Raw genomic sequence first — 26,310 nt, 5'->3', positions numbered from 1 at the left:
AGAATGGACTGGTTGTATCTCCTTGCAGTCCAAGGGACTCTCAAGAGTCTTCTCCAACACCACAGTTCAAAAGCATCAATTCTTCGGCGCTCAGCCTTCTTCACAGTCCAACTCTCACATCCGTACATGACCATTGGAAAAACCATAGCCTTGACTAGACAGACCTTAGTCTGCAAAGTAATGTCTCTGCTTTTGAATATACTATCTAGGTTGGTCATAACTTTTCTTCCAAGGAGTAAGTGTCTTTTAATTTCATGGCTGCAGTCACCATCTGCAGTGATTTTGGAGCCCCCAGAAATAAAGTCTGACACTGTTTCCACTGTTTCCCCATCTATTTGCCATGAAGTGATAGGACTGGATGCCATGATCTTCGTTTTCTGAATGTTGAGCTTTAAGCCAACTTTTTCGCTCTCCTCTTTCACTTTCATCAAGAGGCTTTTTAGTTCCTCTTCACTTTCTGCCATAAGGGTGGTGTCATCTGCATATCTGAGGTTATTGATATTTCTCCTGGCAATCTTGATTCCAGCTTGTGTTTCTTCCAGTCCAGCGTTTCTCATGGTGTACTCTGCATATAAGTTAAATAAGCAGGGGGACAATATACAGCCTTGACGTACTCCTTTTCCTGTTTGGAACCAGTCTGTTGTTCCATGTCCAGTTCTAACTGTTGCTTCCTGACCTGCATACAGATTTCTCAAGAGGCAGGTTAGGTGGTCTGGTATCCCCATCTCTTTCAGAATTTTCCACAGTTTGTTGTGATCCACACAGTCAAAGGCTTTGGCATAGTCAATAAAGCAGAAATAGATGTTTTTCTCGAACTCTCTTGCTTTTTCCATGATCCAGCGGATGTTGGCAATTTGATCTCTGGTTCCTCTGCCTTTTCTAAAACCAGCTTGAACATCAGGGAGTTCACGGTTCATGTATTGCAACCTTTTAGGGAACTGTTTTTCTTCTTTTTGGCTGAGCCACATAGCTTGTAGGATCTTAATTCTCTGATTGGGGATTGAACCTGTGTCCTTGGCAATGAAAATGAGTCCTAACCCCTGGACTGCCAGGGAATTCCCTTGAGGAACTGGTTTTTCAAAGTAGCTGCATCATTTCACATTCCCATCCGCACCGTATAAGGGTTGTAATTTTCCATGATGTCACTAACAATGGCTATAATAATCTTGATTACAGCCTTCCTTCAGGGTGTGAAGTGGCATTTCATTGTTATTTTGATCCATATTTCTCTAGTGGCAAATGACGTTGAACATCTTTTCAAAGGCTTATTGAATGTTTATATGTCTTCTTTGAAGAAATGTCTGTTGAGACCCTTTGGCCAGTTTTTAATTAGGTTGTCTTTTTGTCGTTTAATTTTGTTGTTAAATTAAATTGTCTTTTTGTTTTTAAAGTTCACTATGCACTCTGGATTCTAGTCCCTTATCAGATATATGATATGCCAAAAACTTCTCCTACTTGTCTAGGAAGTCCATTTTCCTGTTGGTTTTCTTTGAAGCTCAAAAGTTTTAATTTGATAAAGTCCACTTTATCAATTTTTTTCTTCCAATTTTCAATTCAGTTCAGTTGCTCAGTTGTGTCTGACTCTCTGCGACCCCATGGACTGCAGCATGCCAGGCCTCCCTGTCCATTGCCAACTTCTGGAGTTTATTCAAACTCATGTCCATTGAGTCAGTGATGCCACCCAACCATCTCATCCTCTGTTGTTCCCTTCTCCTGCCTTCAGTCTTTCCCAGCATCAGGTCTTTTCAAATGAGTCAGTTCTTCGCATCAGATGCCCAAAGTATTAGAGTTTCAGCTTCATCATCAGTCCTTCCATTCACTATTCAGGACTGATTTCCTTTAGGATGGACTTATTGGATCTCCTTGCAGTCCAAGGGACTCTCAAATGTTCTCCAACACCTCAGTTCAAAAGCATCAATTCTTCGGCGCTCAGCTTTTTTTATAGTCCAACTCTCACATCCATACATGACTATTGGAAAAACCACAGCTTTGACTAGATGGACCTTTGTTGGCAGTTTTATTGTGATATAATTGACACAGTCACTGTACAAGTTTAAGGTTTAAAGTATGGTTATTTGACTTACATACATCATGAAGTGGTATCACAATAAGTTTGGCGAACATCTATCATCTCATATAGACACAAAATTAAAGAAATAGATGGAGGAGGAAGTGGCAACCAACTCCAGTATTCTCGCTGGGAAAATCCCATAGACAGAGGAGCCTGGCAGGCTGCAGTCCATGGGGTTGCAAAGAGTCAGGCATGACTGAGTGTCTGTACACACGCACATGCATTCTGGAATCCAATACAGACCCATTTAGAGCTGTGTATATATGCCTATCGGAGAAGGCAGTGGCACCTCACTCCAGTACTCTTGCCTGGAAAATCCCATGGGCGGAGGAGCCTGGGGGGCTGCAGTCCATGGGGTCGCGAAGAGTTGGACGCGACTGACTTCACTTTCACTTTTCACTTTCATGCGTTGGAGAAGGAAATGGCACCCAACTCCAGTACTCTTGCCTGGAAAGTCCCATGGGCGGAGGAGCCTGGCAGGCTGTAGTCTATGGGGCTGCAAAGAGTCAGGCATGACTGAGTGTCTGTACACATGCATGTGCATTCTGGAATCCAATACAGACCCATTTAGAGCTGTGTATATATGCCTATTTGTAGGTGAGGAACTTTCATTCCTGTTATAGTTTATAGAACGCATGGTTTACAATAGATCTCTAGAATTTAAAAATATTTTAAAATCAATTTGGAGAGGATTTAGTTTTCTGAAAACTAAACATATTTTTTTCTCCCTTGACCTTGAACTACTTGAACTCTATGGTTTTCCAGTTCACTTACCATTTTGAGGAATGTGGCCTATACACACTGCTATATTTAAAAAGGATAACCAACAAGGACCTACTGTGTAGCACAGGGAACTCTGCTCAATGTTACCTGACAGCCTGGATGGGAGAGGGGAGTCTGGAGGAGAATCAATACATATTTATGTATGGCTGAGCCCCTTTGCTGTCCACCTAAAACTATCACAGCATTGTTAATCAGCTATACTCCAATATAAAATAAAAAGTTTTTTTAAAAAAGGACAAAAAGAAATAGAAAATTTTATTTGTGATGAGAACGCTTAGAAGTTGCTCTCTTAGCAGCTTGCATATATAGTCTACAGCAGTGTTAATTATATTGTTCTTGTAGATTGCATCCTTAGTGTGTACTTATAAGAGGAAATTTGTACCTTTTGACCTCTTTCATCTAATTCTCCCTCCCCTTATTCCAGTTTTTGGTCATTGTTGTTGCTTATGCTTTTGGTGTCATTTCTAAGAATCCATTGTCTAATTCCAGATCAAATACATATTTTTAATTTTTATTTTTTTAATTAATTTTAATTGGAGGATAGTTGCTTTACAATGTTGTGTTAGTTTCTACTGTACAACAAAGTGAATTGGCTCTAGGTATACACATATATCCCCTCCTTTTTGGATTTCCTTCCCATTTAGGTCACCACAGAGTGTTGAGTAGAGTTCTCTGGGCTGTACCTCGGTTCTCGTTAGTTTTCCATTTTATCCGTAGTCTCAATAGTGTGTATGTCAGTGCCGATCTCCCAGTTCATCCCGCCTCCCCTTTTCCCTGTTGGTGTGCATACATGTGTTCTCTACCTCTGTGTCTCTAGTTCTTCTTTGCAAATAGCTTTATCTGGGTCTTTTTTCTAGATTCTACATATGTACATTAATATATGATATTTATTTTCCTTTTTCTGACTGACTTCGCTCTGCATAACAGGCTCTAGGTCCATCCAAATAAAGTGACTTCTTGATGATACCAATCGGGTCGTGATATAACAAGAATGATTCAAGGATTCTTCTGGAATTGTCCTTAGATTTCTCTGGACTAGGAATTTGAACGCTGCTGCTGTTGAGTGGCTAAGTTGTGTCTGCCTCTTTGCGACCCCATGGACTGTAGCCCGCCAGGCTCCTCTGTCCATGGGATTTCCCAGGCAAGAATACTGGCGTGAGTGGTGATGCCAGTTGAAAATTCTCCACCTGTGGTCTATTTCATATTACCTTTTCTTTTTCTCATCTTATTTGTAGGCATATCTTAGGTCCCCAGTTAAGATGTAAATTCTGTGGATGTCCGAAGTTCCTGACTTGGAGCCTCATAGGAAGATGACTTGCTGTGAGCGCAAACACTCTCAGCCTGGAGGCCAGCTGTTTGTTTTCTGCTTCCTCTACTGCGTCCTGCTGGTCTCCAGCAGCAAGTGCATCACACTGGCCAGGAGATCCTGACAGTGGGCAGAGGGGGGATTTAATCTTCTCTGAGCTCCTCTACATCTTCTTTCCAGGAATGCTCATCAGATTTAACAGCACTGTTCAGGGAGTCCTGTTTCCCTGGTGTTTTTGGAGGAGATGTTAATCCTCCCTTTGATCAGCTCTGCTCCACGCAGATGGCACATGGAGTCCCCGACTGGTTTCCATTCCTGTGTGTGCAGCTTGCCAACTCACCCTTCCTCGGGTACTTCTACCATGGTTCCATGTAAGTGTCTGAAGGGCACCCCGGGAGAGGGGTGTGCATCCAGGTGGCCCTGGAATATGGCCATGTCCTCCTCAGGGCCTCTCCAGAGGCTCCATGCTTCAATCCCTCCATTCTAGATTCAATTCTAGGTTTCACATAGTAAGTTTATTTTGTGTTAAGTATTTGAAAGAGCTGGTTATTGTTCAGTTGCTAAGTCAAGTCCAACTCTTTGCGACCCCATGAACTGTAACATGCCAGGCTTCCCTGTCCTTTACTATCTCCCAGAGTTTGCTCAAACTCATGTCCATTGAGTTGATGATGCCATCCAGCCATCTCATCATCTGTCACTCCCTTCTCCTTCTGCCCTCAATCTTTCCCAGCATCAAGGTCTTTTCCAGTGAGTCGGCTCTTTGCCTCAGGTGGCCAAAGTACCGGAGCTTCAGCTTCAGCAGCAGTCCTTCCAATGAATATTCAGGGCTGGTTTCCTTTAGGATTGACTGGATTGATCTCCTTGCAGTCCAAGAGACTCTGAAGAGTCTCTTCTAGAACCACAGTTCTAAAGCATGAGTTCTTCTGTGCTTAGCCTTCTTTATGGACCAGTTCTCACATCCATACATGACTACTGAAAAAACCATAGCTTTGACTATAGGGACCTTTGTCGGCAAAGTCATGTCTCTAGGTTTGTCATATCTTTTCTTCCAAGGAGCAAGCGTCTTTTAATTTCATGGCTACAGTCACAATCCACAGTGATTTTTGGAGCCCTCACTGAAAAGAAATTGATAACACAAATGGTTACTAGCGATTCTCTGGGTTGGGGGAAAGAGTGATTGGCTCATGGGGGACTTTAACTTTCTGTCTTTTACATTTCTGTCTTATTGACATTTTAAAGCAACTTTATTATTAGCATTGAAGTAAAACTCATGGAACATAAATTAACCATTAACTACTTTAAAATGCACAGTTCAGTGGCATTTAGTACAAATATTATTTTGATAATTAAAAAAGCAGAGAAAAAATTTAAAAGAATTGCTTGTATCATGTTAATGGTGGTTTCTCTCACAATTTGCAGTTCCTCTGGACATCAAGTTTCCTTTGACATGTATTTGCATACTGATCTAAAAGACTTTTCAGACTTTGGTTACAAACAAGGAGACCCCGTTATGACAGTAGATAAGGCATATTTTACTATTCCGCAGGTAATCCTTTCAGTTTTAATATGCCAGAGGCTTTTTCTCACTTTCCCCTTCCTCTTACTAATTTAACTCATGTTATTCTAAAAAATAAAAATCTCTTCCTGAGTTATGTATTTTTCTCCTGTGGACTTTTCAGGCACTCAGCCATTTAAGGTCTCTGGATTGTTTTTTTCTTTTGATAGTCACTCTTAAATCAATCTGTCACTGCTAAATCTCAGAGTGAACTTACTAAATAAAACCAAAAGACTGTCTAGAAGTTTCCATGGAAGTAACTATTGTTTCTCACTTGTATTAGTTTAACAGCCAATTTCTAGTGAGCCGTAAATACTTTCAAATTTTTATTTATTTTTTATTGAATTATATTTGGCTTATGGTGTTGTGTTAATTAAATATTAAATAGAATTTTGAAAAATATTTTAAGACTCAAGTTTTATGTGAAATCTTAACTTTATTAAGTTCAAAATTGTGAGGAAAAAGTATTTATGGGAAGAAGACATGGGAGGCTAAACTGTTTCTCTTTACTATCCATATGAATCCATTCTTACGGCTTTAACAAAAATGCATTTGTAATGAGGGAGAGAAAATGAAGTTGAGGGACGCTCTCTGGCAGTCCGATGGTTAAGACTCTGTGCTTCCGCTCCCTCCCTGGCTGGGGGAACTAAGATCCTGTATGCTGCCTGGAATGGCCAAAAAGTGAAAAAACAAAACACAACAGAGAAGAAACTGGAGCTGAATGGAATCATGTTTCTGCAAAGTAAATGATGCAGAGCAGGGAATTTTCCTTAGAAACTGTGCTTACTGTGGCCCTGCAGCCAGGGGCTTCTAGAGTGTGATCAGCCAGTCAAGTAGATACTCTGCTCAGGTCAGTTAACTAGTGAATGCCCTAGCCTTTGTTGGAGCTAACCCAGCAGTAGAAGCAGGCTGCAGAAAGGATGCTTTTCCAAGACACTGATCTCTTTTTTTATGATCAGAAAGGAGGTCATAAATCTGTCCGCATTCCCCGCCCCCGGCCCTCAGGTGTCCCTGGCTGGGCAGTGCGTGCACAACGCTCCTGTGGCCTTCCTGCAAAATTTTGATGTTCAATGCGTTACTAGCCTGGAGGAGTACCTAGAACGAGATGGAATTACCAGTGCAAAGATAAAGAATGGTGCTATGGGAGGTAAGTTACGTCCATTTGAGCATGGACTTTAGATGCCAATTAGATGCCAAGAATAGTGGGTTGTTTGATGGCGTTTGGGGAGTGGAGGGGGTAGTTGGCGTACAGGGCAGGCATAGGCACTGTATTTGTTTGGCAAACTTGCATTTTCATAGGTAAATGTGAACATGTGAGGTTCATGTACTCCTATGGAAGTTCATTTATGTATGTTTTTTCAGGCATAGTTATACCGAAAGTAATCTATGAGGAAGCAACTGACTTAGACAGATTCATCACCAATACAGGTATTTTAATGTTATACTTTTATACCATTTCTATGGAAATACATATCATTTCTCACAAGGAATATGTACAGTAAGTCCCTATATACGAACCTTCAAGTTTTGAACTTTGCAAGATGCAAACACGTATTCCACCACCATCAGGCCTGAGTGAAATTTCATCTTGTCCTTCGTCTCCTATTGCTGACGATCCTATAGCTCTACCATCTCCCAGCTCCTCTCCCTCCTTGCCTCTACACTCGATGCCAGCCCCTGTATGCCAGCTCTGGTACTGCACTTTTCAAGGTCCTGTACTGAAGGATTAGAAATGTTTTCTTCATTTTTTGTGTTTGTTTTTAATGTATTATTCGTGTGAAAACTATTATTAACCTATCACAGTACAGTACTATAGAGCCAATTACATCAGCTGGGTGCCTAGGCTAACCGTGTTGGACTTCTGAACATGCCCTTGGAATGGAACTAGTTTGTATGCAGGAGACTTACTGTAGTCCCAGAGCAGAACACATTTTCATTAAGAATTTTAGATTTGTAGTTGTTAGAGAAATATCCCATTAGCATTTTGCTTGTTCCTTGTTCCATCTTTACTTACTGTGGAATAACATCTGTGACCTTGAACCCAATCCTTCTCAATCCTGGATTATGTGGGTTCCAGAGTCCCTCCTTGTTCTCTGGGTGTGTGGGCTTTTTCTTAAGTGTTTTTCAGAGAGTTAAAGGGTTCTTTAGGACCCAGCATTTTCACTTCTTGCTTGCTTTTCTTTTTCCAGTCATTAGACTCTGTGATTGTAATGCAGCCAACTAAAGTACATAGAATTTGGCCAATATTACCAGGACTTTTGTTTTTCCATGAAAGATACTACTTGTGTTTCTTTTCAATGTGTTATAATTCTCGGAACTTACTCTTTCCTTCCATTAGCTATTAGTACAATATAGTAGTGAACTAGACACCAGGCCCCTGCTCTTAAAGAGCTGACATTCTGTAATCTTTCCTTTAACAGATGTCATCTTTACCAGATGTAATCTTTCTGTAATCTTGCATTTAACAGATACTCTTCCAAGCCCGTGCTCTGCATTAGGCCATGAGCTGGGTACCAGGGAGGCTGAAATAAGAGGAAAGGGACAGAGACTTTCCTGGTGGTCCAGTGGTTAAGACTCCATGCTCCCAATGCAGGGGGCCCCTTGGTCAGGGGACTGTGTCCCACATGGTGCAACTAAGAGCTCCCATGCCATAACTAAGACCCAAAGCAGCCAAATAAATGAATAAATAAAAAGTAAATATTTTTTAAAAAGGGAAGGGATGGAGCTCACTCAGCTTATTGGGATGGTGTGCTAATGCTGACTTGGGTGGAGATCTGAGGACAGCTTCTTGAGGAGGTGATGACCCTGCTGTGGTAAAGGAATTGGGTCTGCAGGGCAGGGATGGGGGTGGGGGATGGCCACCCAGGCAGAGGGAACTGCCAATAATAGGCTTGAACCTAAGGAAGGTCTTTAACTTTTTTATTTTTAGGTCTTTAATTTATGAAAGTACTCTCTTATTTCCAGAAACACTTTTAAGTACTGGACCAGCCCCCAGGAACGTGAACGTGGAAGAACATTATATTTTCAGGTGGAATAATAATACAATCAGTGAAATAAACGTCAGAATTACTAGGGCAGAAATTAATGCTCAGCAGAAAGGTAACTTTGTGAAGGGCAGTGAGAATGCTTTTAATTTAAAGCATTTTTTTCCTTTCTTCATGATTCTCATAATTATAACAGATAAACTAATTCAGACCTGTTTTTCTTATTTGTGTTTATGATTTAATCAGAAAACAGTGGGTTGTTTTTTTTTTTTTGCATGTTGAAATGCAATGATAAGGTAAAGAAAACAACACTGTGGTGGATAATTTCTTAGTAAATTGGTGACATTATATTTTTATTTTATTTCTAGGAATCATGACACAGAGATTTACAGTGAAATTTTTAAGCTATAACAGTGGTAATGAGGAGGAATGGTCTGGAAACCCAGGTGAGAGTGCATATCAATCACTGATCTTACAAACACATTTTAGTTTGACGCTCCTGTGCTATGATGATGACTGTAAGTAATTGTTTCCAAGTTTAATTTGTGACTCTGACCTTTCTCTTTTTCTCATGTGACACTGTATTCTTTTCCTGCTAACAGCTTACTTTTTTTTTTCACAAAGTGTTATATATAGTCACAGTTGTAAAGCTAAAACAGTCTTTCTCTTTAGCTACTGGCCTTTTTTTAAATGAAATAATTTATTTGATTGATGTATAGTTGATTTACAGTGTTGGGTTACTTTCAGATATACAGCACAGTGACCCAGTTACACACACGTGTATATACTCCCCCCTCGTATTCCTTCCCACTATGGTCTATCACAAGACACTGAATACAGATCCCTGTGATACACAGTAGGTCCCCACTGTTTATCTGTTTTATGTATATAATGGTTTGTATCTCCTAATCTCAAACTCCTTAATTCCTCCCTCCCTCCCTCTTTTTTGTTTTTGGTTGGGGAGGTGGGAGGCTTTGCTCTGCCACCTCTGAGATCCTCATTCCATGATGAAGGATTGAACCTGGGCTTCAGCAGTGAGAGTGTGGAGTCCTAAACTTGATCACCAGGGAACTCTGTTACTGTTCTTCAACATGCAGTAATTAATCATGAAGGAACAACTTTTATTTTAACTTTTAGAGAATTCCCTTACTATTCTTCAACATGCAGTAATTAATCATGGAGGAACAACATTTTAAAACTTTTTAGTAACTTTTTGCTTTGCGTGATCTTCAATATTTATGTATACTAATTTAATTAGACACAATTCTTTATATATATATATATATTTTTTTCCTTTTAAATAGGCTTTTAATGTTAGGGTTTATTGTTGGCTTTTAAGAGCAGACTCCTGGTTAAGTCAAGGTACTGTATAGAAGTTATGTAAAATGTAAAATCAGTATGGAAGTTCAATGTTGCTTTTTTTCCTACTTGGTGATTTTGAAGAAATGAACTAGTTCTAGTGAGATTTTTTTTTTCTTTATTTTCTGAACTGCATGCCTATAGCCACCTAAGGCATTCCTCTATGTATTTATTGGCTGCTACAGTATTTCGAGAAGTGTTTGGGACATTTCTTTAAATCATGTACAACCCCAAATGTTGGTGTTTTGTATGGATCACAAGTACAGCATTCCTTAATTATTTCTGTTGTAAGTCACAATTGTTATTTAAAGAATGATGTATATACTGCATGAAAACATTATGACCTTTTTCTCTTAGTTTATATGAACTCCAAGGTAACTGAGGGGGGTGGGAAAAAGAGACCAGGCTCCTGAAATTTAAGAATTTTTATGTCATTGACTTAATTTGACAAGATTTCTGAGAAAACCTGTCAGAATATATGAGAAATGTTGATGCTCTCATCAACAAAGAATACATTAAGAGCCAGAACCATTCAGGCAGAGACACAGCTTGTATATAGAAAGACAGTGTCTCTCTGGTACTTTCTGAGGCTGGATGGGGTTTTTTGAGGACTATCTGACATGGGCCCTGTCCTCAGGGACTCTCTTATTTGGAGCTGACAGCACTAAGTCACAGGAAACAACAGTGAACGACCCAAGATAATTAATAAACGAGGTCAGTTACTCCAGGATTCAGAGGAGTAGAATATTGACCATTTACCCAGACTGCATCACTAAGGAACAGTGTTGAATGTCCAGCACATGCTAGGTTTTGTTTTGTTTTTTAAAAAATATTTATTTATTTATCTGGGTGTATTGGGTTGCTATGTGGGATCTAGTGTCCCTGAGGCGTGTGGGATCTTGACCAGGGATCAATCCCAAGTCCCCTGCGTTGGAAGGCGGATTCTTAACCAGTGGACCACCAGGAAAGTCCGCATGCCAGGTTTTGTTCCTAGGCTGGAGGAAAAGCACCGAGCAAGTCAGAACCCTGCCCTGGGTGTGTTTCCACTGTGGTCTGCGTGGAGGAGACGGTGCCTTGAGAAGCAGATAATTGGAAAGGATGCCGGGGATAGGAATAACCTGGGGGAAGCCAAGGAGCCAGACAGGAGCATGAAGTGTACTCTGGCAGGATTAGACCCATGGCCAGAGGGGAGGCCGCTTGTTGGGAAGGGTGGGACGTAAAGCTGGAAATGCGAACACCGTGCCGGAACCTAGATGGTATCCCAGTTTATATGAGCAGAGGGAAAGTGGAAGTCACTCAGTCGTGTCTGACTCTTTGCAACCTCATGGACTATACAGTCCATGGAATTCTCCAGGCCAGAATACTGGAGTACCAGCCTTTCCCTTCTCCAGGGGATCTTCCCAACTCAGGGATTGAGCCCAGGTCTTCCGCAATGCAGACAGATTCCTTACCAGCTGAGTCACAAGGGAAGATCAAGAATACGGTAGTGGGTAGCCTATCCTTTCTCTAGCGGATTTTCCCGACCCAGGAATCAAACCAGGGTCTCCTGCATTGCAGGCAGATTTTTTACCAACTGAGAACAATGCTACTGTAATATGCGTTTTTGGAAGGGACATAGGAAATATGCATATGAACTGGATATGATATGATATGATTATAAGGGGTTATTATTAATTTTCTTAGAAATATTGGCATCATGATGGTGTAGAGAAATATCCTTAATTTTGAGAGATGTCTGATGGAGCTTTCATGATGTGAGTGTCATGATGCCTACAACTTATTTTCAAATAGTCCTGCCCCTCTCACCCCAAATATATATACTTTTATAATAGATAAGACAAATATCTATTATATTTCATATTAATATAAATTAATATAGTTTGTGCTATTTTTGAAATATGTGTTTTGGTGTTATAAAGCTTCTAAAAATGGGAAATATTTGATCTATCCTGAAGGAAAGATCTTTGGGGTGCACATTAGATACGTTAAGATCAGAAGACAGTGGGCCCTGAATGGCTCACAATCTAGCAGTCACAAAGGAGAGGAACACTCCGGTAATGAACAGGCCCAGGGGTTCCCCTAGACTTGAGGCGTCCAATTCTAATTTTCCCTACAGGAGCCCTGGAGAAGGAGATGGCAACCCACTCCAGTATTCTTGCCTGGAGAATTTCCTGACACAGGAGCCTGGCGGGCTACAGTCCATGGGATCGAAAAGAGTTGGACATGACTGAACGACTAACACTTAAGAAGAATACAGCTAAATATTAACAGTTGTTGACTTTAGGTGGCAGCTGTATTGAGTGAGGTTCATGGTGTTACTTTTAACTTTCCTGTGCTTGTGAACTTTTTCACATTAAAAAGGTGGAAACCGTAAGCTGGATTAATAGGAAATGGATGGGCATAGGAGCTAAATCAGACCTTGGGGTTGAATTAGTTTACTGGGAAAAGGCTACCATGGGAAAGTTACTCTGGTTTTAAGTTTCCTTAATGAGCCCCTGTGATAAGCCGTACTAATCACTCAGTGAGTGTTCATGAACTGGCCTGCCCAGCAGCTTATTGTTCTCCAAGGTGAGAATTCTAAGACTGACTCCTGCTTAGTTTTCACTTTAAAAGTGTCTTCAAAAAGCCACACTAACATCTGTGTTTTAGAATCTGAAAAAGAACATGTCTATAACTGAGTCACTTTGCTGTACACCTGAAACTGGCACAGCATTGTAATCAACTATGCTTCAATAAAAAACGAAACAAATGAAAGGAGTGATGTTGATGTCCTTCTCTCGAGGCTATTCTGAAAAAGAACTTTGAGCGCCTATTTCCTTTTGTTGTGGATTCCTTCTTTCTGTTGTTTGATGAGCTAGCGCCTGTTGCTTTGAAATAAACCAAGAGGGAAAGATACTCATTCTCCTGTGTTGTGTTTGTCTAGGTTACCAACTTGGCAAGCCTGTTCGAGCTCTAAGCACCAACGGGACGAATAATGTCACAACTTTACACCTTTGGTATTCTGGTAATCTGATTTGATGATATGACTAGCTCTCTGGTGAACTAGCGGAGAAGGCAACGGCAACCCACTCCAGTACTCTTGCCTGGAAAATCCCATGGACGGAGGAGCCTGGAAGGCTGCAGTCCATGGGTTCACTGAGGGTCGGACATGACTGAGCGATTTCACTTTCACTTTTCACTTTCATGCCTTGGAGAAGGAAATGGCAACCCACTCCAGTGTTCTTGCCTGGAGAATCCCAGGGACAGCGGAGCCTGGTGGGCTGCCATCCATCTATGGCGTTGCACAGAGTCGGACATGACTGAAGCGACTTAGCAGCAGCAGCAGCTGGTGAACTATAATTGGAAATATTGCCATATTTTGAATCTGATCGAGTAACCAATTACTTTAAAGCCTGGTGTGTTTATTTAGCCTAGGGGTGGTTGTTTTCCATGCTTCTACAGCTTCCTTTTCTTTTTTCTTTCTTTCTATAAAAAATGTTAACGTTGTTTTCACTTGAAGTGCTGATTTTCAGTAAGAGAGATTTAAATATGAAAGTGGCTGGAGAGTCCATTGTCATTGTTGTTATTGATTAACCCAAGATGGTGCTAACCAGAGACAGGAAAATAGTTTCATTCCAAACTATGGAAAATCTTTGCATCAGTGGTAATTACCCACATGTGCCAGAAGGAATTAAATTTCAGATTCAGAATAAACCCCTGATCCCTGTCCAGGTATTTTGATACAGAAAGAAGCCTTTGTTCAGCTTTCAAAGGATTAGAGTAACAATGACCTCATTTCTAGAGAACTGGAAACTATTTCTGCTTATTGTTCTCTGTTTGTTTTTTTCTTAAGAAAAACTTTGAGGTAAATCTTTTACTTAATTTTGTTTTGCAAAAATAGCAAGAAAATAATCTTTCTATTTTATAGCCGGAAGGAGTTTGTGTTCAACAGCAGCTGTCAAACCCATTTTATTTGGAGAAAATGCACTATCTGGGTGCCTTTTAGAAGTTGGAATTAATGAAAACTGTACTAAGCTTAGGTGAGTGTCTCACTGATGGATTTATCTACGTTTTGAGTGGTTTGCTTAAATTTAATTCACTGCCCCCCCCCCACCATGAGTATTTAAAGACAGCATGAAAAACGTCTGAATGAAACTTATGTGATAGTAAACAGTACAAACTTCCAGGGACTTCCTTGTGGTCGAGTGGTTAGTAATCTATCTGCCAATACAGGGGAATCGGGTTCGATCCCTGGTCCAGGAAGATCCCATATGCTTCGAAGCAGCTAAACCCTCAGGCCACAGCTAGTGAGCCTGTGCTCTGCAGCAAGAGAAAGCTCGCATGCAGCAACAAAGACCCAGCGCAGCCAAAAAATAATACATAAATTAAAAAAAAACAAAAAACAGTACAAACTTCCAGTACAATTTAGAGTTGATCCAAACCTCCGTATAAGAATAGACATTCTCGGACGTTTCATCCGTATTTATGCAAATTTCTCTGGGAAGTTTGTTCACATCATTGGAAACCCCACATTCCTAGAAAATCAGAGAAAGGGTTGGAGCTAAGTGTCATTGGTGATTAATATTTAAAGAATTTTTAAGCTTTGTTACATGATGTATAAAGAATTTCCCATTTAATTATCTGGGTGGGATTTGGAAATTTTATGGATATTCATATGCATTCTTTTTTTTAATTGATGCAAAATTCACACAATATAATCATTTTAACAGTTGACTGGCATTTAGTGCATTCATGATGTTGTACAACTACCATCTCTGTTTAGTTCCAACACATTTTTGTCTGTGCAACATGAAACCTATACTTTTTTTTTTTTAATTAAAAAATATATTTATTTGGCTGCAGCAGGTCTTAGTTGCAGCATATGGGATGTAGTTCCCTGACCAGGGATTGAACTGGAGCCCCCTGTGCTGGGAGCTCAGAGCCTTAGCTGCTGAACCACCAAGGACATCCCTGAAACCTGTACCTTTTAGAAGTCACTCTCTATTCCTCCCTCCCCTCAGCTCTGGCAACAACCAATTCACTCTCTGTCTCTGTGGATTTACCTATTCTGAATATTTCATATAAATGGTCTCCTGTACTTTGTGAATTTTTATGTCTGACTTTTCTCACTTAGCATTCTGTTGGTGAGATTCATCCATGTTTGTATCCTGTGTTGGTGCTTCATTCTTTTTCATGACTGAATCATATTCCATCGTATGGAGATATAGATATATATGTATATATGCGACATTTGTTTATTCATTCCTTAGTTGATGGATATTTGAGGCATTTCCACATTTGTGGAATAGTGCGTTGTGAATTGTGCTTTGAACAGCCTTGGGTCACTTTTTGTCTGAGTGCCTGTTCTCAGCTCTTCTGGGGGTGTGCACAGGGATGGAATGGCTGGATCATCGTGTTCCGTTCTTTGAGGAGCTGCCATGTTGTTTTCCATAGAGGCTGTACCGTTTTGCATTCCCACCAACAGCGTAAAAGGGATCCAGTTTCTCCACATCCTTGCCAGCACTTGTTTGTTGTTTTGGCCATGCCATTCAACAGGAGGGCTCTTAGTTCCCTGACCAAGGATTGAACCCTCACCCCCTGCAGTGGAAGCTTGTAGACTTAACCACTGGACTGCCAGGGAATTCCCCTCCCCAACACTTGTTATTTTCCAGTTTTCTGAATAATAGCCAACCTAGCGATGTGAAATATCAATATCCTCAGATATGCAGATGACACCACCCTTATGGCAGAAAGTGAAGAGGCACTAAAAAGCCTCTTGATGAAAATAAAAGAGAAGAGTGAAAAAGTTGGCTTAAAGCTCAACATTCAGAAAACTAAGATCATGGTATCTGGTCCCATCTCTTCATGGGAAATAGATGGGGAAACAGTAGAAACAGTGTCAAACTTTTATTTTTTTGGGAAGACGCTTACTCCTTGGAAGGAAAGTTATGATCAACCTAGATAGCATATTAAAAAGCAGAGATATTACTTTGCCAACAAAGGTCTGTCTAGTCAAGGCTATGGTTTTTCCAGTGGTCATGTATGGATGTGAGAGTTGGACTGTGAAGAAAGCTGAGCGCCGAAGAATTGATGCTTTTGAACTGTGTTGTTGGAGAAGACTCTTGAGAGTCCCCTGGACTACAAGGAGATCCAACCAGTCCATCCTAAAGGAGACCAGTCCTTGGTGTTCATTGGAAGGATTGATGCTGAGACTGAAACTCCAATACTTTGGCCACCTCATGTGAAGAGTTGACTCATTGGAAAAGACCCTGATGCTGGGAGGGATTGGGGGCAGGAGGAGAAGGGGACGACAGAGGATGAGATGGCTGGATGGCATCACCGACTCGATGCACATGAGTTTGGGTAAACTCTGGGAGTTGGTGATGGACAGGGAGGCCTGGCATGCTGCGATTCATGGGGTCGCAAAGAGTCAGACATGACTGAGCGACTGAACTGAACTGAGTAGATGTGAAGTGGTATCTTCTTGTGGTTTTGATTGCATGTATTGGAGAAGGAAATAAATACACTGGCAACCCACTCCAGTATTCTTGCCTGGAGAATTCCATGGACAGAGGAGCCTGGCGGGCTGTAGTCTATGGGGTCGCAAAATTTGAGCAACACAGACACGACTGAGCAACTAACACTTTCACTTTCGTTCTTACACCCATCTCATCTGAAATATATCCCAAGTGGTGTACTTCTTTGGAGAGCAGAAAAAAGGTGGAGGTGACCTTGAGAAGGGAAGAAAAAGTGTGGGAATAAGTTACCCACGGTGGCTCCTGATGGAAGGGTGCGAGGCCTGAGTCAACAGTCAAAGTCTCTCCTTTGTGGTTCATAAGATTTGTACCTGCAGTGAGGTCACTGGAACAAGAGAGATGCTAAGTTCTAGTTCTTAATCTTAAACCTGTTTTTTAAAAATTTGTTTTTGGCCGCCCTGGGTCTTTGTTGCTGTGTTTGGGCTTCCTTTAGCTGTGGTGAGCAGAGGTGATTCTTCATTGCAGTACTAGGCACACAGGCTTCAGTGGTTGCAGGACGTGGGCTCAGTGGTTGTGGCGCACAGGCTTAGTTGCTCCTCAGCGTGTACTGTCTTCCCAGAGCAGGGGTTGAACCCTGTCCCCTGCATTAGCAGGTAGATTCTTATCCACTGGACCACCAGAGAAGTCCTCTTCACCTCATTTCATAGCTCGAACTTCTAGCTAATTATTTAGGTTCCTTTTACTATGGGGTCACTCTGGCCCATGAACTTATCCTGGTAACTTGACATGTAATCTACCCACCTGCCAAGTTCTGTGACACTCAAAGGAGCCTGCACGTGATTCTAGTGTAAGTTACTAATGTTCTAAGTCTGAAGTGAGAGATTGCTTCCATACATCCTCCCCTTGCTGTGTAAGTTCATCTCAGGAAGACCATCCTTGAGGGGTGAGACTCCCAGCCTAGATCCCCTGGCAGTTTTTTTTTTTGTTTGTTTAGGCATCCAGCAAGCACAACCTGGACACCCTCAGAAAGGACTTCAGGACAAGACCTGCTGGCCAGGAGCTGAGAAATGTCTTCCTCTCTTGCAGGGAGAATGCTGTTGAACTGCTTGATTCATTAGTACAAGTGACTCATGTTGCAATGAGAGGCAACTCCGATTACAACGATCTCAGTGATGGCTGGCTTGAAATAATACGTAAGTCAAAGCTGCACGCGTGTAAAAGATGTACCTCAGTCGCTCTGACTATGTAGTATCAGATGTGGCATTAAAGCCTGACTCAGCAGCTGTCTTTCTTTGCTGTGATCCAACAGACATTTGTTTAGAGGTTAGCTCTCCAGGTAGGAGGCATTTCATGTCTTTTACCTCTTATTCACAATGGCTTTTTTTTTTTTTAAAGAGGAAATCTACAGGAAGTTCAAATTGCCCAGTTATTTTACAATCTAACGGTCTTTGGAAAAGGAAGTCTTAATGAAATTTAAGGATTTTGAGTGCGTGTCAGTCTGCATTCCTATTTTTGATTGCCAGCAATATGGACAGTTGAGAACTGGTTTTATAATTTACAAAAGCGATTTTGTTAACTTAAAAGGTGATAGAAAACATTGTGCTAAGTGAGAGAAGCTAGACACAAAGGAGCACATACTATAGGATTCCATTTATAATGCAGTGTCCAGAAAAGGCAAACCTATAGACACTGAAAGCAGATTAATGGTTGCCCAAGGCTCAGGCTGTTGGAAGGAAATGAAGGGTGATTGCTAGTGAGTATAGGAGTTCTTTGGTGGGCGGTGATGAAAATGTTCTAAAGATGAATCTGCTGCTGGTTGCGTAACTCTGTGAATATAATTGAATTGAATTATACATTTAAATTTAAGTAGGTGAACTATTTGGCATATCAATAAAGCTATTAAAAAAGAAAGAAAGAAATTAAGGTGTAACAGCGCTAATAATAGTGGGGTCACCAAGGCCAGATAAAAAGATCCGACATTCCAGCGTCTTTGGTCAGAGGCATTTGCTCTGAGTGTTGGGGTCAGAGGGGTCTGGTGTGTGAAGAGATACACAGGGGTTTGGTATGTGAGGAAGAGATAAACTGCAGGGAGTCCATGGAACAGACTTAGAGCCGATGAGCCTGATTCCCACTCCAGTTACAGAGTGTCCATCTGGTCACTGAGCTGTGGCTCACAGGGGCGGTCTGAGGTCACAGTTTGTTGTGGCAGAGCTGGAGCTAAACCCAGGGTTCCCAGCTCTTCCTCTCCTCCCAGCCAGCAAGTCTGGTAGCGTTGCTCTGATTTCTCAGGGAGTCTGGAATGCCTGAGGGGCTTCCCAGGTGGCACCAGTGGTGAAGAATCCACCTGCTAATGCAGGAGACATGAGACTCTGGTTCAGTCCCTCGGTGGAGAAGATCCCCTGGAGGAGGGCACAGCAACCCACTCCAGTACTCTTGCCTGGAGAGTCCCATGGACAGAGGAGCCCGGCGGGCTACAGTCCGTGTGTGCGTGCTAAGTTGCTTCAGTCCTGTTCAACTCTTTGCGACCCCATGGACTGTAGCCCGCCAGCCTCCTCAGTCCATGGGGTCGCAAAGAGTCAGACATGACTGAAGCGACTGAGCATGCATGCTTGAGTGTATAAAGGCACTTGGAATAGAGAGAGAGCGTCTTTTCTTCCTCTCCTTCCTGGGATTGCCTCTTGGGGCCTGAACGACCTATCTGATGCTGGAGCATCTGCTTTCTTAAGTCCCCTCCCGTCCCTGTGGATGCTGCTGGGAGTGCAAACCCTCCCCCCGCCCCCACACACCGAGTCCTGTCTTTACCCTTTCCACACCCTCTGAAGTCACTTCACCTCGTCAGGCTGGGATTCATACAAAGGACCAACCAGACACATGCCCCTGAACTTTCCCCACTCCTCGTGATTAGGGTCTGAATCATTACAACCCCCTCTGTCCTCTCCCCTGGGGGTGGCCAGGGATCACGTAATATGTATGCCTGGCCGAGTTACTGCTGACCACTCTGACGCAGGCAGTGGGGTCTGGCCAGCCACGCGGTTTGCCTGTCCCACTTGTGCTCAAGACCCTAAGCCCAGCGTTAGATCCTCATTTGGAAGTAGAACCCAGGGGTCGGGGCTTGTCAACTCCTGTCAACCTGTTGGCCAGTGAGGTGGGCCATGGCGGTGCCTGTGGGATGCAGGGAAGGGGTCAATAAAGCACCGGAGAAGTAAAAACCACGGGAAATTTCAAGACAGAAAGCCAGAGTTGGGAAGTCAGAGGTGATGTCATTGTGTTGCCCTCATGATGGAAGCTGTTAGCTTATGTTTCGTGTCTAAGCTGCAAGTCAACCCTGGTCCTCGTTAATGAGCAGAAGAGGAATGGTGCTGAGCCCTTGTATCAAGGAGAAAGAACCTGTTGGTGACAGCCTTCCCGATCCCTGAAGAAACAAAGAAATCCCCCCAGAGTGGCCCTAGGGCTTCACATCTGCCTCTGACCTTGCTGTTTCTTCTCCTCCCACCCCCGCAGAGGCCAGTTTTCGAGATGAATGACAGTTCACCTCTTTTCCAGTTTTATCCTCTTCCGTTTGTATTACTGCTATGGCAGCACACCAGGAAATTGCTTTTGAACTATTTAATCTGTAGTAACTAAAGTTGTTAGTATGGATTCTAAGTGTCTTACACAAGCTTTTACTAGAACAGTGACTGCGTAGACTAAGTCTCATGGCCTTTTACTGCAAGTCAATATTTCTGTTCAAACTCTGGGTAGATGTCAATGAGGAGCTTGGGAACTGAATCATGATACATGGTTTTATTAGGTGAGTCAAAGATTTTAAAGTTCCAATGACTGAGTTAACATACAAGGGGACACTTTTCTTTAAGTATTTATTTTTTTAAATTATTTATTTGGCTGTGCTGGGTGTTCTCATTGCGGTGGCTTCTCTTGTTGTGGAGCACGGGCTCTAGGGCGCTCGGGCTGCAGTAGCTGTGGCATGTGGGCTTAGCAGATGCGGCCCACGGGCTCTAGGGCACAGGCTCAGTAGTTGTGGCGCATAGTTGCTCCGTAGTATGTGGGATCTTCCTGGATCCGGGATTGAACATGCGTCTTCTGCATTGGCAGGCAGATTCTTTACCACTGAGCCACCAGGGAAGCCCAAGGAGACATTTTAAACATGAAAAGTGAAAGTGAAGTCACTCAGTCGTGTCCGACTCTTTGCGACCCCGTGGACTGTAGCCTACCAGGCTCCTCCATCCATGGGATTTTCCAGGCAAGAGTGCTGGAGTGGGTTGCCATTTCCTTTGCCAGGGGATCTTCCCAACCCAGGGACTGAACCCAGGTCTCCCGCATTGCAGGCAGATGTGTTACCGTTTGAGCCACTAGGGAAGCCATGGGAGGCATATAACTAGAGCCTGTTAGAGATTAAAGACTCAGTCCTCTGATTCCTGCCTAATAATATTTCCAATCTGGGGGGTTACATTACAGTACTGTAGGAAAACTGAAACTGAATTCTTCTTTCCAAAATGAACGACGTAACACCTCTCCAGGTGCGGATGCCCTTGACGCAGGCGCAGACCCACCCGACAGCAACATGGGTGGCATCTGCCTGGACGTTCCCACGCAGCTGAGCATCCGCATCCTCTTCTCGGATGCTGGCGCCGTGGAAGGGACGACTCAGCAGGAGATAGTTGGCGTCGAGACGAGGTATGATGGCATCGAGGCTAAGTGTGCATTTGCAGGGAAGTTTCCTCAAGAGGTGGCAAAGAAGAACACCAGCAACTTCAGGCTTATATCAGATTAGCAAGTCCAGTGGAAAGAGGGTGCCTCGTTTCCCCATCCTTCTCAAAAATGGTCTAGGAAGACTTTCGTTGGTTCAGTTTCAGTCACGTGCTCCATTCTGAACCAATCACTATGGCCAGGAGAGTAGACAGATCTGATTGACCGGGTGTAGGTGATGGGCACATTCCTAGGTTCAGGTGAGTCCCCTCTGTGCTCAACTGAGAGTGGGAGAAGGTTAGTTCTGGGGAAAACTGGGGCGCAATTACTAGAAGAAAGGCAAAGGGCTGCAGGGATAGGCAAAAAGGCACCAATAACATAGAAAGCCCTCAAAAATCGTTAGGTACTGCTGCTGTTATTACTGTTATACTATTGTCTGAGACAAACAAGTGATAAAACAAATGAACTTTAAAAGCACCAGTATGAAATGAGATGACGGGGGAGAGGAGAAGAAGCAGAACTGGCAAAATGCTGGTAGTTGTTGCAACCTGTGATAGGTCCACAAGGGTTCATTATAAAGCTGTCTCAGCTTGTGTGTGCATTTGAAAATTTACATCCTACAAAGGGGGAAAGGCAGCACCAGGAAAACGTGACCCGTGTGTAGGAGAAGCCCAGCTCATGTTGTTGTTGTGTCAGTTACCCAGTGTTCTTAGCAGACCAGAAGTGAGCGGGGGCTTTGTCGCCTGCGTGACCTTTCCCTCCCAGGTTCTCCTCCGTGACCTGGCAGTTCCAGTGTGGACTGACTTGTGAGGACAAGGCTGACCTCTTCCCCATCAGCGCATCGGTCCAGTTTATTAAGATACCCGCACAGTTACCCCGTCCCCTTACAAGGTAATCTGTTTGCTGACCTCAGTGACATGATCAGGAAGCAGAAAAATATATGTTCAAAACTAAGAAGTTTAGGGACCTCCCTGGTGATCCAGTGGTTGAGACTCCGTACTTCCACTGCAGGGGGCATGAGTTTGATCCCTGGTCAGGGGAGTAAGATCCCACATGCCACATAGTGCTGCTGAATAAGTAGAAAACAAACAAACGCTTTACTTCATTAATCAAGTTTTAGATGAGGTTTTAAAAATAGCTTTTTTTGTTTATTTTTGGCTGTGCTGGGTCTTCACTGCTGCCTCCAGGGACTGTTTCTAGTTGCCGAGAGCAGGGTCTACTCTGCAGTCTTGGTTTGTGGGCTTCTCATTGCAGTGACTTCTCTTGTCACAGAGCACAGGCTCTAGGCATATGGGCTCAGTAGCTGCAGTTCTCGGGCTCTAGAGCACAGGCTCAGGAGTTGTGGCAAACGGGCTTAGTTGCTCCATGGCACATGGGATTTTCCCTGATTAGGAGCTGAACCCACGTCTCCTGCATTGACAGATGGATTCTTTACCACTGGACCCACCAGGGAAGCCCTTTAATCAGATTTTGATGCAACTCATCAAAAGCATGTTTTGTTATAGCTATTATAACCTTCTAAAATGTTTTGTAGATTCCAGATCAATTTTACAGAGTACGACTGTAATAGAAATGAGGTTTGTTGGCCACAACTTCTGTATCCACTGACCCAATATTATCGAGGTAGGTAAAGCCCTTTTCTGAAATGTTTATCATTATGTTATGTTAATTAAAAAACTTTTGAAAAAAGTATAAATGTCACAGGAAAGTTAAAATGTATAGCAAAGTTTTAAAAAGAAAACATGTACTGATGTTGCCTTAGAAATGATCACTATTTATGTTTTGGCTTATTTCTATCTAGTTACCCAAAAAGTTAAGAAATGACAACATTCCTGGATATTCCCTGGTGGTCCAGGGGTTAAGACTCTGTAGATTCACTGTAGAGGGCATGGGTTTGATCTCTGGATCCCTGCTTAGGGAACTAAGATTCCATAGGCAATATGGCTCAGCCAAGAATGCCCCCAAGACCAAAAAAATGTTGCTTACACTGCTGTATTTAAAATGGATAACCAGCAAGGTCCTACTGTACAGCACAGAGAATGCTACTCAATGTCATGTGGTAGCCTGGTTGGGAGGGGAGTTTAGGGGAGAATGGATACATCTATAGATGTATCTATACATACAGGTATGTATGGCTGAGCCCTTTGCTATTCACCTGAAACTATCACAACATTATTAACAGGCTGAACCCCAATACAAAGTAAAAAGTTTTAAAAAATAAAATAATGATGATGAAAATGACAAAAAAAAAGTTGCTTAGTTTGATTCATTGTCTTGCAGGAGAGCCTTACTCTCAGTGTGTTGCCAAGAGCTTACTACTGGTATCTTTCATCATATTAGCTGTATTCCTCAGTAACCCCTGGATCAGAATACACAAAGCTTAGAATTCAACTACCGTCTGGCTTCTTACAGATCATCAGCTTCTACATCAGGGATTTGTTGTCCTCCTGTGTGCCTCTCTGTAAAATCTTAATAAATGAAATGTTTTATTTTTATAGAAAATTTTATTAAGTGCTCCACAAATTAAATTCACATATGTCGCTATCCAGACGTTCAAAGCAATTCAGAGTGGGTGTTCTCACTGATGCACCAGAGTGAGCAAAATGCATGAGAGGATCAACTGTGTCAATAAGCGTAACTAGGAACTTTAGTTCATCACAGATTATGAAAGTCATAGGAGTTTTGGTCCAAATGTTATTCCTACCATAGAGAATCAGTCTTTGAATTTTTTATATATTTCTGTTGAAATGATAAGTTTCCACTATTCCAAAGAAAGGATTAGAAATGCATTAAAGTCTATTGCCTTAAAAAATATTCACAACCTCAAAGTTGAGAGTTATGTTTTATTTGGTGGGAATTTTTAGGACTTCAAGCCCGGGAGACACCGTCTGAAATGATCCTGAGAGAATTGCTCTGAGGAGGTGAGGAGAGGAGTCACGTTATATAGAAGTTTTGCAACAAAGGACAAGTAGTTTGAACATCAGAAGATTATTGTTAATTAAAACCAGATATCCCAAGTTAAGGGATTTTGTACTTTTCTATGTATGGGAAGTTGCAGGAGTCTGGGCCCACTGAAATCATTCCTTTCAAATGTACTTCAGCTAAATAGAGCCACTATCCTGTATTTTTAGACTTCCTAGGTGACTCATTGGTAAAGAATCTACATGCTAATGCAGGAGACACAGGAGACAGGGTTTGATCCCTGGGTTGGGAAGATCCCCTGGAGTAGAAAGTGGCAAGTTCAGTTCAGTCGCTCAGTCGTGTCTGACTCTTTGCGACCCCATGAATCGCAGCACGCCAGGCCTCCCTGTCCATCACCATCTCCTGGAGTTCACTCAAACTCACGTCCATCGAGTTTGTGATACCATCCAGCCATCTCATCCTCAATCATCCCCTTCTCCTCCTGCCCCCAACCCCTCCCAGCATCAGAGTCTTTTCCAATGAGTCAACTCTTCTCATGAGGTGGCCAAAGTACTGGAGTTTCAGCTTTAGCATCATTCCTTCCAAAGAAATCCCAGGGCTGATCTCCTTCAGAATGGACTGGTTGGATCTCCTTGCAGTCCAAGGGACTCTCAAGAGTCTTCTCCAACACCACAGTTCAAAAGCATCAATTCTTAGGCACTCAGCCTTCTTCACAGTCCAACTCTCACATCCATACATGACCACGGGAAAAACCATAGCCTTGACTAGACGGACCTTAGTCGGCAAAGTAATGTCTTTACTTTTGAATATACTATCTAGGTTGGTCATAACTTTTCTTCCAAGGAGTAAGTGTCTTTTAATTTCATGGCTGCAGTCACCATCTGCAGTGATTTTGGAGCCCCCCAAAATAAAGTCTGACACTGTTTCCACTGTTTCCCCATCTATTTCCCATGAGGTGATGGGACTGGATGCCATGGCCTTCGTTTTCTGAATGTTGAGTTTTAAGCCAACTTTTTCACTCTCTTCTTTCACTTTCATCAAGAGGCTTTGTAGCTCCTCTTCACTTTCTGCCATAAGGGTGGTGTCATCTGTATATCTGAGGTTATTGATATTTCTCCTGGCAATCTTGATTCCAGCTTGTGTTTCTTCCAGTCCAGCGTTTCTCATGATGTACTCTGCATATAAGTTAAATAAGCAGGGTGACAATGTACAGCCTTGACGTACTCCTTTTCCTGTTTGGAACCAGTCTGTTTTTCCATGTCCAGTTCTAACTGTTGCTTCCTGACCTGCATACAGATTTCTCAAGAGGCAGGTCAGGTGGTCTGGTATTCCTATCTCTTTCAGAATTTTCCACAGTTTATTGTGATCCACACAGTCAAAGGCTTTGGCATAGTCAATAAAGCAGAAATAGATGTTTTTCTCGAACTCTTGCTTTTTCCATGATCCAGCGGATGTTGGCAATTTGATCTCTGGTTCCTCTGCCTTTTCTAAAACCAGCTTGAACATCAGAGAGTTCACGGTTCAGGTATTGCTGAAGCCTGGCTTGGAGAATTTTGAGCATTACTTAACTAGCCTGTGAGATGAGTGCAATTGTGCGGTAGTTTGAGCATTCTTTTGCATTGCCTTTCTTTGGGATTGGAATGAAAACTGACCTTTTCCAGTCCTGTGGCCACTGCTGAGTTTTCCAAATTTGCTGGCATATTGAGTGCAGCACTTTCACAGCATCATCTTTCAGGATTTGAAACAGCTCCACTGGAATTCCATCACCTCCACTAGCTTTGTTCATAGTGATGCTTTCTAAGGCCCACTTGACTTCATATTCAAGATGTCTGGCTCTAGATTAGTGATCACATCATCATGATTAGTGGCAAACCACTCCAGTATTCTTGCCTGGAAAGTTTCATGGATAGAGGAGCCTGGTGGGCTACAGTCTGCAATCCACTGGGCTGCAAAGAGTTGGAGATGACTGAGCATGTGTGCACAGCCTGTGGTTTTGCACCCTGAGGTTGCTTTCCTCAGGGCTTACCGTAGGGAGTGGCCGTAGTCTGATGACTGCTAGATCACAGGTGTTCTGCTCCTTCCTGAATTCCCTTAGGGCTCACCATCTCACATTGGAGGGCTGCAATTGCTCATGGCTATGATATCCTTCTCCAGGAGGTCTTTGATATGGCAGAAATAGCCCATTTCTG

At 42.5% G+C, this 26,310-nt stretch overlaps 1 protein-coding gene across 1 annotated transcript in view; it reads left to right on the top strand.

The window, feature by feature from the left end:
* TCTN2 (tectonic family member 2) overlaps positions 1 to 23,731 on the top strand; it is a 30,434-nt gene extending 6,703 nt beyond the window's left edge. The window contains exons 6-18 of the mRNA XM_040250661.1: positions 4,341 to 4,531; positions 5,580 to 5,706; positions 6,721 to 6,862; positions 7,078 to 7,143; positions 8,680 to 8,814; positions 9,068 to 9,145; positions 12,982 to 13,062; positions 13,966 to 14,077; positions 17,600 to 17,706; positions 21,031 to 21,187; positions 21,965 to 22,090; positions 22,734 to 22,822; positions 23,480 to 23,731. Of these exons, the coding sequence (XP_040106595.1) occupies positions 4,341 to 4,531; positions 5,580 to 5,706; positions 6,721 to 6,862; positions 7,078 to 7,143; positions 8,680 to 8,814; positions 9,068 to 9,145; positions 12,982 to 13,062; positions 13,966 to 14,077; positions 17,600 to 17,706; positions 21,031 to 21,187; positions 21,965 to 22,090; positions 22,734 to 22,822; positions 23,480 to 23,583 (1,515 nt within the window). The 3' untranslated portion in view covers positions 23,584 to 23,731. The remainder of the gene's footprint in view (positions 1 to 4,340; positions 4,532 to 5,579; positions 5,707 to 6,720; positions 6,863 to 7,077; positions 7,144 to 8,679; positions 8,815 to 9,067; positions 9,146 to 12,981; positions 13,063 to 13,965; positions 14,078 to 17,599; positions 17,707 to 21,030; positions 21,188 to 21,964; positions 22,091 to 22,733; positions 22,823 to 23,479) is intronic.
* Positions 23,732 to 26,310: the final 2,579 nt, after the last annotated feature.

This window comes from Oryx dammah, unplaced genomic scaffold, assembly GCF_014754425.2.
Source record: "Oryx dammah isolate SB20612 unplaced genomic scaffold, SCBI_Odam_1.1 HiC_scaffold_12, whole genome shotgun sequence".
In the NCBI taxonomy this organism is placed as follows: Eukaryota; Metazoa; Chordata; class Mammalia; order Artiodactyla; family Bovidae; genus Oryx; species Oryx dammah.
This window is presented reverse-complemented; position numbering and strand designations above follow the sequence as displayed.